Raw genomic sequence first — 15,023 nt, 5'->3', positions numbered from 1 at the left:
TAGCACATTAGGATTGTCTACATCACTACTTGACGCATCACTATAGTCATGGGTATCTAAATTAGGGTCATATTCTTAACCACTCCCAGAAGAATAGTCGTCTAATGATAAATCATCAGGAAAATATTCTACATTACCAATGTCGTCCTCACTTTCATCTCTCCCAAGCTCCTCTAATGCTCCTCTAATTGCACTTCAACCACTTAGTTCACTCATGTTTATATTATAATAATCACTAAACTGAAATAAATCAATCAATCAAAATAGAGTAAATCAGGCATACAATTATCACAAATTGGCTAGCAAACAATAACCTTCAAACGCTCGAGCAAACGTAAACAAAGACCAGTTCACAGCTGACAAGATCGATGCTTATTGCTTTCCTTCCCCAAAGAAATACCAACTTGCACTGCCTACCAGATAGAGAATTTCATTTTGCAGCGAGAATATTTGTAAAATCTATTGTTATACCAATTTTATGAGTTATTACATCGATTTTACGAATCATCTCACTGCGAGACGATAGCACTTGAGCCGGGATCCGAATCGTCTCGTAGTGAGACGATAACACTTGGAGGGTTAAAATCTCTCTCTGGACCCTTCACTTCAGCTTCAAATTATGTAAGTTCTACTGTTCATGAAAGTCTAAAACTTTCAACAGCAGCCTTCATCATGGAGAACAGAAACTTGCCAATTTCCATCTGTTTCCTATGCATATACATTTTACACTTATTAGTTATCTTCCCTGAGCATAAACATAAATACTGTTTATCTAAGAAAATTGTCACCATCTTACATTACTCCAACAAGCTAAATTTTAAATGGATGTCAGTTGGTCTCAATATCTGTATATAATTATGGATGTTAGTCAGCCATTTTTAGTAAAAGCTATCAGGCTACACATCTATGAAGACTAAATGTTCTATTTAGTTGCTTTCTCATCAGCATTTGAAGGTGCATTTACTTACCTGAATAAATATGGGTTGCAAGCTGCAATTAACCCTCAAGCACACACGCCAGATCTTAGGACGCAGACACACGCGTGGGGGTGCTTTCCACCCCACACATCATTGTATTGTAAAATATGTATTACAGTATTAATTGGAGATTTTAAGATAGATTATGTAAGAATGACTCTTTCTGCGGGGATCCAGCCAGAAAGGTACAAGAGCGGGGAGAGCACAGGAAAGTTGTTTGTACATTTTGCAAATACTTCTAATAACATTAGAATCAGCTGTAGCTATTATTCAATCATATGTTTTTGCTGGGGTGGATTCTACCCCATACGCGTGTGTTTGAGGGTTAACAACCCATTGTGCTTAGGACTACTGGTTGTATCACACTTCATCAGCATCCAGATAGACTCACATTCATGACCTGAGCAAGTCTAGCATTTATGACTTGCTGAATGTGTAATGAGTTGCTTTTGATTTTCTGTAAACTGTTGTTCATGCACTTGATACGTCTCATACACTACAATAACACAGGAGGACTTTTAAAATCAAACTTCACAAATTCACCAAGCTGAGAATGCTAGATTAGGGTTTACAGTTAGTGTCTTACTGAAGATACAATTTCAACTGAAGTTAAGAGAGAGATGCCTATTGTTACTGCCTAGAAGTGAAATGCTGTCACATTTCTTTCATTACTAAATGATAAGTAATTTCTCCACTGAATAAAACAATAAAATGTTATTGTTGTTTCATATTTTAGGATTAAAGACATTAGAACAGCCTAGTGAAGCTGGTAATGCTTCTGATTTTTCTATTTGATGCTATTGTAGTGTCTGTGCTACTGAGCATATTTGTAAGTAATTTGGAGCCAATCTCATGGTTCACATCTGGCTCAGCACTATTAATTTCATATTTCAATCCTTTGTTCCATCATCAATCACACTTTATAGGTATATAGACTTTTCTTTCAAACTCTGACTTCCTCTCCTAGTCCGGAAAAAGCAGATAATATAAGGATGTGCCCTCTGTTACTAACATCCAGTCCCTGAGACCAACCACCCAATTATTCTCCTATAACTTTAGTGCGCATGCTTCGCTTATGCTTTGCTTATGCTTTGCTTATTGGTACCTTCAAATCGGTCAGTTTACTTATTGTTGTGTGAATGTTAAGTGCCTGGCTCAGGTTCTTAGCAAGAATTCCTTTATTTTGGTCTCTCAGACCGAAGTTAGTACTCGTGCTCCTTTCTGCTGGAAATGAAAGGATATGAATTACTAACATGAACAAGAGTACGTGCTGAAATTACTACTGGAATCTGAAGAGAATGATGTGGCTGCAAAAGATTTTGAAAATTTTGTGGAAGAAGATCACCTCAAATGTCGTGAAGAAGATTCAGAGTCAGAACAGTTCGTGGAGGAGACACAGGATGAGCAAGATATTGATAATGGGACTTCTGCACAACAAAAACAACAACATAATGTTCTGCACTTAATTGGAAAAAAAAAAAACGGTTTCACAAAATGGAAAATGAATATTCTTCCTCAAAATGAACTCGCTCAGTGAATCTCGTAACTCATCTGCCTGGGGTGAAAAGACCAGCAAGAAATTTGACTTCTATTGTAGATATATGGAACTGCTTTTTTGATGCTAGAATTATAAACATTCTGGTCGATTGTACAAATATGTCTATAACCCGTGAACCTTTTGACCAAGAATATCGAACTGCAAGACCTACTGACTTAGTGGAAATAAAGGCTTTGTTAGGTCTCTTGTACCTTTCTGGTGTACTTAAGACAAACCATTTGAACACAACGGACTTATGGAAAACTAACGGTACATCAACTGAGATGTTTTGGCTCACTATGTCACTGGAGACGTTTAGGTTTCTGCTGAGGCATATTAGATTTGACAACAAAGAAACGAGATAGCACCGAAAAGAAAGAGATAAGTTGGCTGCAATTCATAATGTATTTGACGTTTTTGTGGCAAACTGTCAAGCTAACTACACCCCATCTGAATATACGACTGCTGACGAAAAACTTGAGGCTTTCAGGGGAATATGTGGCTTCTGCCAGTACATCTGAAGCAAACCCAATAAATATGTGGCTAAAATCTATAAATTAGTATGTGCTAAAATGTTTTATACATCAAACCTTGAGGTATATGTTGGTAAACATCCCAATGGTCCATATTCTGTTGATAACAGCACGAAAGCATTAGTTGAAAGATTAGTGAAACCTATTGTGAATACAGGTAGTAATGTGACCATGGACAACTGGTTCACCAGCACAGAATTATCTGAAAGTTTGTTGAAAAACCATAAATTGACTTTACATGGTACTATAAGAAAAAACAGAAGGCAGTTACCTCGTGAATTTCTGGAAGGCAAAAATAGACCCGTCAGCTCCAGCATGTTTGGGTTCCAGGAGAATTCCACCCTAGTATCATATATTCCCAGAAAAGACAAAAATGTGCTGCTTTTATTCACAATGCATCATGACAACAAAATTGACCCCAACACCAATAAACCTGAAATGATCATGCTGTATAATGACACGAAAGGGGGTGTTGATGTGGTCGATAAGTTTAGTGCAGGGTATAACTGTGCCAGCAAAACTTGCCGGTGGCCTATGGTAATCTTTTACAGTTTGATGAACATTGATGCTATAAATGCTTTTGTGATAATGAACAGCAATAATCCTAAAGCTAATATGAACTCTGAAAAGTGGTGGTAAAAGGGGCTCTGGTTAAGACGCAGCAGGTCGTTATACTACTTAGGTTCCAGAATGGGTAAAGAAAAGAAAAAGTAAATAAATGCAATGTAAATTTTAATCTTATACCAGTTGTACAGTATCATTTGAAGTAATTCCACATACTGTATATCAGATGACTATATTTGTAAGTAGTACAGGAGATATTATAAGTAGAATTTTGTAAACAATGTAAATTTATTAAGGATGAGCTGTGTGTTTAATAGAAAAAATTGTTAGCGTAAATTATACAATATTGTATTATAGGAACATTTTCTTCTCTTGTTAATTTAATATTTAGTGCTTGACAATAATGTATTTTAGTGTACCATTTGCCACCGAGGTAGACACCTCATTTGCAAATAAAGAGATTTTGATTTGATGATGCAAAGAATTTTCTTAGAAACATTGGCATTCGATTTAATTGGAGATCATCTAAAAAGAAGATCCACAGTCAGGCAAGTTCTAAGACTGACTCAAATGAGAATTCAAGAGATCTGTAACATTCCAGCTGAGAACATGCCAGTGCCTACACAGGAAGAAAAAGCGCATGGCCTGTGTGCATAATGTGACTCAAAGAAAAATCATAAAACAAAATACAAGTGCTATTTGTGTGGGAAGTTCAAGTGCTTGGAGCACATTGTGGTTGTTTGTCCAACTTGTTCTGAAAAAAAGGAATGAACATGGTGATTGACTGTGACTGTGAATTGTTCATTGCATCTTTGTAAGAAATGTCACTATCCAAGTTTTCTAGTTAATCATTAGGAGTGTTTATTTCTGTGTGTGTCTCCTGACAATGGTGAATTTATTCTGTCATTAATGCTTTCACAGCCCGTACTTAAAGACATGATACTGTATAGGTGTTTGGGCTTATGCCATGTCAAGAAAATAAGGTGAAATTCTTAACGTTTCGCAGGGAACTGTGCTCTGCATCCTCAGAAGAAATCTCGACTGTCCACAAGAAAGGCTTCTTAAACAATTACACTTTTAAATTTGGACGTTATAATAGAAGTGGAAAATGGTACTTCATTTGTCACCAGATGGCCCCCAGGACGTGGCAACGCTAGCGTTCGAAGTGGAAGCTGACCGAACCATCACAATCAGTCTAAGCAGTTCACATAACGTGTTTACGTGACACATGACATTGGCAGATGTATGGCATAGACACAAGCCTGGAATGAAACATCTGGCGACGAGGAACGTACGAATTTGGAAAACGAAATAACAATAGTGAAGGGACCGGGAAGGGAACTACCTACGTAAATTCTTAATGGCTGGCAACCAGGTATTACTTAATTTATAGCCGGTGTCCCTGTTGAAATTGTTAGGATTTCTACGTATTTCCACAGCTTCCCGTATAATCCTGGACCTGTAGTGTCTAGTGTGGGTAAGAGCTCGAGCATCTTGGAACATGACATCATGACCCGACGATAGAGCGTGCTCAGCTATGGCTGATTTGTCTGACTGGTTGAGACGAATAATACGTTCATGTTCTTTGATACGGGTACCAATGGACCAGCATGTTTGGCCGATGTATACCTTACCGCAAGTACAGGGAATTTCGTATACCCCAGGATGTAAAAGTGGGGACAATTTGTCCTTGGTTTTACTCAGACTGTGAGCAATTTTAGTGGAGGTGCCAAACACAGTTTTTATATTGTGTTTGCGGAGGACCTTGGCAATTCGATCTGTGGTGGTGTGAATGTAAGGCTAGTAGGCAGTTCCCTTCACTTCTTCCTTCTGTGAGCTTTGCTTGGTCATTTCTCTGGGATGTGTGGCTCTATGAATCTGCAAATCACTGTAACCATTACCCTTGAATGCGACTGAGCATGTCCATGTCCACCTGGATATGTGATGGCTCAAAAATTCGTCTCGCCCTCTTGGCAAGTGTCATGAGAATGCCCTGTTTTTGTGCTGGATGGTGGTGAGAATCTGCATGAAGATAGCGATTTGTGTGGATAGGCTTACAATGGATGGTATGTCCTAGGGAGCTGTCCGGTTTCTTTCTTACTAGAACATCCAAGAAAGGAAGGCATCCGTCGGACTCCATCTCCATAGTGAATTTTATTGACGGATGTTGCTGATTTAGGTGGTTTAGGAATAGATGAAGTTTCTCAGATCCTTCTGTCCAGACTACAAATGCATCATCAACATACCTTCACCATATCATAGGCTTGATGGGCGCCGAAGTAATAGCCTCCTCCTCAAAATGCTCCATAAAGAAATTAGCCACTACGTGTGAAAGTGGACATCCCATAGCCACTCCGTCCGTCTGTTCGTAAATTTTCCCACCCCACAAGAAATAGCTGGACGTCATGCAGTGGTAAAATAGCTTGGTAATGTCCTCAGGGAACAGGTGTTCAATGAGAGACATGACCGAGTCAATCAGCACTTTAGTGAACAAGGACTCCACATCGAAACTCACCAAAGTGCATTAGGTTGAAGGGTTATGGTTGACAGCTTGTTGACGAAATACCAAGAGTCCCTGATGTATGATTCAGTACATCCTATGTGTGGTTGAAGCAATTTGCTTAGGTATTTAGCCAGAGAATACATAGGAGAACCTATCGCACTAACAATAGGTCTGAGGGGAACACCTTTTTTATGGATCTTAGGCAGTCCATATAATCTAGGTGGCACTGCATCCTCCGGGGACAGATATTTAGCCTCCTCTTTTGGAACAGAAGATTGCCTTTTCCTTTTCCCTCTTTACTGTTAACAGTAACAATGCAAGGCTTAATAATCAATTTTTGTAGTGTGGTTTCTCTTTAACACTAGAACCGCGGCTGGGTCATTTGCGACCCAGCTGTTCTTTCTCCCATATCTTCTGCAAAAAGACTATTTGTAGCAAGTGTACAGCCAAGGAATATACTGGTACCTGCGCAGGATATTTTATTTGAAATTTAATACACATAGTGTATTTTGATGTAGAATGTTAAGCATACTAATAAGGAACATGTACATAATAGGATTGCCCCACTTCGCTGCCCGCAATGACTCCAGTTCTAATCCCTTGCTCCAATGACATCGCGAATGTACAGTATAGCAAGAAAGGTTTCCATCTCTCCAATGTTTAGAGACCAATCATCTGACATCAGTACAGACGATGTATGTTATGCTGCATAGAGTTTCTTTGTAGGAATGGCACTTCACACAACACACATTGAAAATACATAATATTCCTTGGTTGCACACCTGCTACAAATATTTTTTGCAGAAGATAGAAAAGAAAGAACTAACAACTGGGTCACAAATGACCCAGCCATGGTTCAAGTGTTAATAAATGATTTACTTGCTTTAAAACATAAGAAATATGCATGTTTATAACTTCAGACTCACAGACCAATGTTAGCACTCATGCTAGGATTTGTCATGTTAGTACTGGAGGGTTAACCTAGTCCTCAGATGGGATTACAATGGAGGACACAGTAAAAAAGAAATATGTGAAGCATTCTGCTTTCCATGTAGCAAAGCTGTTTCCTTTGACATCTTTTCACTATATTTTTGAGTGGAAAAGTTTAGTTTTTGATTTTGGGATGTAATTTTTCAATGTCTAATCTACATGATGTGACCGTCAGGCCACAAATGAAAGAACAGGTGTTGGTGCGGCTTGTGTCTGCTTGTCGGCGAGATGGGGTGCGCGCGACCTTGGCAGGGGCGAGAACGAGTTTTTTTTGTGCAGAGAGCGGCCGACTGGCTAACGGAATAAAAATAAAAAAAATGAAGGTTGGTGACTGGAAGAAGGAGGCCAGCGCGTGTCACCTGTACTTGCGAGGAATGATTTGAATGAAATATTTGTAATATCTTTGGTGGCGACGTGCATAATTACGGAAGGCTCAAGGACTAAAGTAAAATAAACTGGATAAAAGAATAGCACATTTGGAGGATATAAATTAAAAACTGAAATTTTGGAATAATTTGCACGACCTTGTGGCTAAGATGGTGATGAAGTTGTAGATTCGTACAGGAGAAGAATTTAGCCCCTCAATTGACTTTACTTCCGTGTATGTGCACCAGACATGACATTTAAGTCATGTGATACGAATACTCGCTCTCACACACCCTTTGGCGTGTCTTGGACTATCACCTTCAGTCGCTCAGCGTGGAACGTCGCTTCACTCCTGTGCTCTACACGTCTGAAAATTGGATATAATTTAGAACAGTGCTGTGATCAGACGTCGAATGTGCAGACATTAATCCCTTAAAGTACGTGTCATTTTCAAAATACTGTTACGTGTGTGCTTGGAGCCTACTCTAAAACATTTTGTGTAAGTTTCAGCTTTCTTATGAGGGGACTCGGAAGACGTGGACGTGAATAAATTCCAGAAGAGGACGGAATCTCACATCATGGATTATCAGTGCTTCACCATGAGGTTCTAAACCTTTGACCATCGTTGGCGGCGCCGGGATGCAGATTCTTTCTTCCTGGCATGGCTGATTGAGAACTCAGACTTCCAGACATGAAGATTCATCTATAAGTTAAGTCGATTACGTCTCATTTATATCTGTTCTATGTAGTTTTGTTCTATCCTTTTCTTTTCTTAGTAAGCTATTTTGACACTTTTTTTATGGCAGTTTATTTGCTCGAATACGTCATAAAACTGACACATGTGATTATTTAATGACCATGTGGCCATGAATTTGACAGTGAGGGTTCTGACAGAGTTATCCATGTGTTATCGACACCATCTCTGCTTATTGAGTAAATTTCGTCACGAATATGAATTAGTTTATGTTTGATGGATTTAATGGTAGGATATTTCGTCCGTATTTTCTATATTTTCCTTGTATTTGAACTTCTACTTGTACCTCGTGTCTGAGACAACGTGTCATCGGGATATTGAGTCCTAATTCTATGTGCGAATTTAACGTGAACATGTGCATTGGAAGCATGTGATAATTAATTGGATGTAATTAATCATCGAGACACTTTTAAGTGGATATTATGTATTTGTAGGACGATGGTAGGTCCTGATTTTTCACGATTATATATTTGAGATTAAGATGCGACAAGTTACAGTCGTCATTGTGGTACATTGTACGTATAGAGTATATGGAATAAGTGGCATGAATCTTCGCGATACTGAGCTTTTCACATGTTTATTGATTATTCGCGATAAATGCAGTGTAGCCTAATATTAGTGTCTTCAGATGAAGAAAATGAAAGTCCATGTTTATCGATGTACTTTTAATTCGTGGGAATATCCCAAATTTTCTCAAGTAATCCAGTAATTTCAATCTCAAGGTACAGATGAATGTTCGAGAAGGCCTTAGGTCTAAAGAACAAGTCTTCGACGAAATATCTGAATAATGTCTGATTCGTGATTATACCAGCTCATTCGTTGATGTAATTTTACTCTCATGTGATAACTCAATCTTTCTGTAACTCAATAAATTTGTTAATAGGAGAGTAAAACGGTTGATCGACACTCGTCGACATGTACATAGTGTAGATATTTTCTTCTTAGTACTCACAGTCTTCTTACCAATTTCCGTAGTTAGCCGTAGAAGTAGTGATTTATTAGTATTTAGAGGGTTATTTCTTTTATGTGTTCTATTCTGAAACATGTGACACTGATATTATCGATTGATAGTGGACAGGATCTCCACATGGATGGTATTATCCCCATTTATTTACGTTTGCAAGCCCGAGAGGCGTTTTATTTAGTTTAATCATTGGTCAAATACTTAACGTTCAATATAAATTCTCACGAAAGGAGATGTGAGATGACGTGAACAGGTATATCCGACGTCTCGGATTAACTTAGAGAAAACCAAGGCAAATTCAACTTTTCATTTTATCGTTAAGATAACGACTGTAAATTTTATTATTTTGTCATAAGTGTTAACTTTTTGAATCTTGGTTATTTCTTTATTAAATTCGTTCTTACGATTACTGCATTTTTTCCAGACTATCGATGAAGGCTTGGCCCAGACCTCATTTTTCTGGATGAAAATTTTTAATTCAACTTTAAACAAATTACTTAATAACTTTGAAGACGATAAAAAAAATTTTGCAATGTAAATACTCTGTTAGAATGTCAGGGAAACAACTGTCGTGTACCATCCCATTTGTGTGTGCCTAGGTTTGTTACATCAAGAGCCAGATAAAATTCCATAACGTAACGATCATAATCACAATCATAGATTTCAGGATGGCCGATACTGCATTTAATTGAATAAAAGTGTCATATTTGTTTTCCACTTTGAACGCACTCATTTGATGAACCCTATGATAAATCCTGCCACATTCATTTATTTTATAAGCCTACAGCCACCGAACTGAGCACCCCTGGGGTGTCTCGTGTTCGATGACTGACTAGGACGGGCACAATATGAATCTTATTTAAGTCCATGTTTCTCTAGAATCGTCTTCTTCTTCTCCTTCTTCTTACTCCTTTTCTTCTTCTCCCACCTTTCCCGCATCCATTAAATATTTCATTTGGTTTTTGTGAATATTTTATTACGGTACTGGTATGTTGTTCTTCATTTCCCAATGTTCTCCCTTTGACATTGTTATTTTCTACCATTTCTTCCTGGACATACAATCCACAGCCTTCTGATAGAACAGTTGGGGGCAGTGTGTGATTCTTTGGCCATGGTATGTGTAATTGGGAGAGGAATACTGGAACTAGGAATAAGGTGACAATATCATTTATTGGAGTGAGTAAGAAGAAACTTGGAACAAGCTTTGCTCAGAATGGGCAGTATCAGAACCACAATTTAACCCAGTGGTGGCCAGTGACTAGAAATGTAGGGGTTGCATATTTTCAATTACAATACACAACGTACTTCCCACTTTCACAAATGTGCATAGCAATTAGTACTATGCTTAGTAGTCAAGCTACTATGCCAACTGAGTTGTCAAACATTTTAAATATTTCACTGATCAAAACTGAAATAAGTGGCTCATCTACTTAGAGAAAAAGTATATTCTCCTAAGGCCGCTCGCAGCAAATTAATCAAAACACATGAAAACAAAACAGGGCATTCTTGACATCATAACTGCACAACCAGTCATGCCTTTCAAACATTGTTTGTGGAAGTTTAATAGCCAGTGTTTGTCTTCCAAGCCTTTTAACATCTATTTTCTCGTGCAATGGCCTTGATAAAACGTTTGTAACCGCAAACCAATTACTGGTGCTGAATTCATTTCTATTCTCTTGTAATAACTTTTTCTATCATAATAAACATTTTGCAACAAGGAAAAAGACAAGAGAAAGAGCAGCAAACAGCATTAACATGTAAAAAATGATCAGGCCTACTATTATGCTGTAATATAGGCAAACAGATGAGGTTTTACAGAATGCGATGCTCAGCAGAGCACGGTATGTTACGTTGGATGCCTTGGAAAATTAAGCGTCAAGATCAAATGAATTTGATATAGAAGCCAGTGATTTTTGGGGTGGAGTCATGGTATATATACATCACAATATTAGGGGCAAATGGAACCACACCTCCAAAACTTCCCCTGTACCTACTCCTCAGCTACCTAGAACTCTTGTGCCATAAGCAATGCTAACAAGGCTGGTACAGATGGAGACATAGGTCCTCAGCAGATGACAAAGGAATTTCATACTAAGTTTCGAGGGTATGGTAAGCAGAAATTGGTTAGTTGTTAAGCGTTATTGGTTGTAACACTGGTTATGGAAGTTTTGGGGGGTAACGCTAACTTGCTACTCCCTTCTAGAGCTACCTCTCATTCAATCTCTTGTTGACTAAATGATGCAAACTGCCTCTCATTCTGTCTCCATTATGGCAGCATTAAAAAATAGTGAAGTTTCTTCCATACTGAAGCAATAAATTCATTCATAATTTCCAAAGATTGCTGGCAAGCAATCAGAAGACATGTGGGTTCATATTCATCAGTCATTCATAAAATAGCTTTCTGAAGTTTTCCTGTTCACTCCAGCCAAGTACTGAAATAATACCTTTCTCAAAACTATGGTTCCAACCATCTCAATCCAGGCCCCTGATTAAATACAAATACATACACTAGTACAGACACTACAGTAACATGGGTTAAAAGACAAATTTCACTTATGTATTAAATACACACAAGTGATCATGATGCACCACTCTCAATGAAACAAAGCACCAATAACTTAAAGAAGTAATGCTGAACAACCTGTGATACAGATCAAGGCATTCTATGGGCTCAATAATTACCTTCACAGACTTACATGCAAAACTACAGACTGATATCACAAGTCACTACAGCACCTTTCTTCCTCTACGTTCAGTCTTGAGATGGAAAGGTTCTGGGCTGGTAGTGATGTTTTCATTCCACCGTGCCTCAAGTTCTCTTCTCATCAGCTCATGTGACTTTTTATAATTAGGTATTTTATGACGTTTCTTCTTCGGTCTGTCTGAACCACTGCCACTGTCTTCTGATAGTTCCACAGGGACGTTAGTTGATTTAGCTACTTCTTCTCGAGCAGCCATAGATGGGGGTAGAGAAGATGATTTTAGAAGCTCCTCAGCACGAATCTTCTTCCTGAGATTCCTGAAGAATGTTGTGAAGCCCATTAAATTATTTACAAATTAAGATGATATCAAACAATGAAATATCTAGCTCAAAATTAGTTACACAGTTAAATACAGAATGAAAATTACTAAAATGAATATCTGAAATTTTAAATTAAATATTTAGATTAATTTTGATGAACAAAATTAGTATACTCAGATACATGATTATGATGCTATAGAAAATAACAACAATCAGATGAAAGCCTTACACACAGGCCTAGATAATATTGGTATTTATAGATTAAAGGTAAAAAATGGATTTGTACCACATTTTCCTCCTAAGTGTAGCTGCCAACTTTAAAATACAATAGAAAAAAAAAAAAAGAAAACAATTACTATAGTGCTTTGAGAAAGACTGGGGAATTTACAGTATAACTTAGTAAATCACTAGAGATGTGCAACGGCTGTTTCCAGATATTCCTGAAAGTAAGGATAATAATATTTTATTTCATACTATGATGTAACTGCCTTCTGCCCATACTCAAAAGAGTATGGAAAAAAACACTTTACTGTACTGTAATTACTTTCCATACAGTTTTATTACAGATCATCTCTGATTGGTTGGACTCTGCTTTACAGTAACTTAAATATGGGTAGTCATAGAGATCATCAATCAAGGTACACTTAACTTAACCTTGTTAAATAGTTTCTTTGCCTGATTCTAGTACCATGGTTCCATACCCATTTACACAACAAATGGCATCTCTGCATTCCCAGCTCATGTAATCTACCACCATCACAATACTGACTAATGTACAGGTTAATCCATTTCCAACAGACAAATATCACATATATCAAAGTACTGTATATCATAAATCCTTCATTAATCCAGAACACAGGACCATGTTTATGACTCTGGTAGTTTAGTGGATTGTTTTCTGCTTCAGATAACATTAATTGTTATGTTCCAGTACGACATAACCCCATGAACACACCCTATATCTTTCATGGCAAGACACAAACAATAAAACAAGAAAATGTCAATGGTCAATGCATGGATCCAACATGGACGATCTGGGTCGTAATGGATCAAAATGATTTATAATTAAATCCACTTAATTTAAAATAAGTAAATTCACCATAGTATGAAATAAAATATTGCATGCAACAGCCATTAAAGTGGTAAATTTATGTTACTCGTTTTGAAATTCTCACCTCACCTGTGGCTCGGGCATAAACATCTCACTTGTAACAAGAAATATCAGTTTCTGTGGCAGTTGCATAAATAACTATTTTAGTATTGCCCCAATTTTTAAGCTTCAATGTAACAACAATATTGTTGGGAAGAAAATCATAATTAAGGAGGCTGAAAATGTATAATTCACATGATTGTTTTATATTGCAATTGTACTTTTGCATGGTCCAGCTCCATGGCTAAATGGTTAGCATACTGGCCTTTGGTCACAGGGGTCCCGGGTTCAATTCCTGGCAGGGTCGGGAATTTTAACCATCATTGGTTAATTTCTCTGGTGCGGGGAGTGGGTGCATGTGTCATCTTCATCATCATTTCATCCTCATCACGACATGCAGGTCGCCTATGGGAGTCAAATCAAAAGGCCTGCACCTGGCGAGTCAAACAGGCCTTGGACACTCCTGGCACTGGGTTACAAGATGGTGACTACCGTGTGTGAGTCTGTGATATCTGTAGTGGATAATGGTGTAAGATGCAGTGAAAAATGTGGCAAATGCAGAAGAGTAGTTAGAAATGGGATTCTGTGTTGTAAGTGCGATGAATGGTAACATTTTTGTTGTGCAAATATTGTAAATAGGACTGATATTGTGTCCCGAGTGTAAACAAACTGATAGTGAGGCAGAACAACAAGAAAGAGAGACTTACAAAACTATAATTAAGATTTTAGGAGTGCTACAAGAAGACTTATGTGCTCTGAAACATGAAAATGAAAGCTTAAAGGACAGAATAAAGAAACATGCACTCTTATAGCAGTTACCTGACAGTGTCAATTCCACTGGTGTGAGTGTAAGTGATGCAGCATCATCTGCATACAACATTTTGGTTTTTGTAACCTGGGTGAGCCTCTGGGAGCAAAGTTGAAAAGGCCTCCTTCAAAACTATACCTCACCTTCACAGCTGGATAGTTTGTAGGTGACTCATAGATATGACATGGCAGCCAAATATAATGAAAATAGTGATGGAGCAAGCACACAGCTTTGTTTGAGTCCAGTATTTCAGCACCATCCACACAGCAGGTCTTAGAATGGAGTCAAATGCATTTGCATGGTCATAGAAGAGAATTCTGTTGGTCTCTGTATTATTACTGAAGCTGCTTTGCACAGAAAATGAAATCAGCTATGTTCTGGAGGTTCAAAATCTCATGTCACTTTTTTTATGTTGGATCGACAGCCTTTACCCACAGCTATTTTTTATTTGTATTTTTATTTTTCGACCTTTATAGTACTGTATAATATAGTACAATAACTTTCCAATAAGTTATTCTCAAAATGTTTATCCCAGTCATCTCATTTGAAGCTAAATTTGAAGTCCAGGTTATCAAAAAGGAATACTGTTAAAATGCCCAGAATAGTTAACTAGTAAGTAGTTAAAAATGTTTGAACCCTTTAGGCTTTTTCAATTGTGAAATTACCTAAAGAGCTTAATTTTTTTTTTACATTTGCAGTCAATGAAATTAAATGATGGCTTCCTTCTGGGAACTTAATTTTTTATAGTAAGAAGTTTCTAGGCAACTGGTAAGCAATAAAGAAATATCAATATCAATAATAAATATGTTAGGGCCTACTGTTTAAATATGCACTCACTGTTTTTCTCTTTTTAAT

At 37.6% G+C, this 15,023-nt stretch overlaps 1 protein-coding gene across 1 annotated transcript in view; it reads right to left on the bottom strand.

The window, feature by feature from the left end:
- Positions 1 to 15,023, bottom strand: part of LOC136864169 (protein FAM161B) — a 178,589-nt gene that overhangs the window by 105,198 nt on the left and 58,368 nt on the right. Inside the window, exon 4 of the mRNA XM_068225993.1 lies at positions 11,925 to 12,207. Coding sequence (XP_068082094.1) covers positions 11,925 to 12,207 — 283 coding nt within the window. The remainder of the gene's footprint in view (positions 1 to 11,924; positions 12,208 to 15,023) is intronic.

This window comes from Anabrus simplex, chromosome 2 (genome assembly GCF_040414725.1).
Source record: "Anabrus simplex isolate iqAnaSimp1 chromosome 2, ASM4041472v1, whole genome shotgun sequence".
Lineage (NCBI taxonomy): Eukaryota > Metazoa > Arthropoda > Insecta > Orthoptera > Tettigoniidae > Anabrus > Anabrus simplex.
Note: the sequence above shows the minus strand (reverse complement) of the source record. Positions and strands in the feature narration are given on the sequence as shown.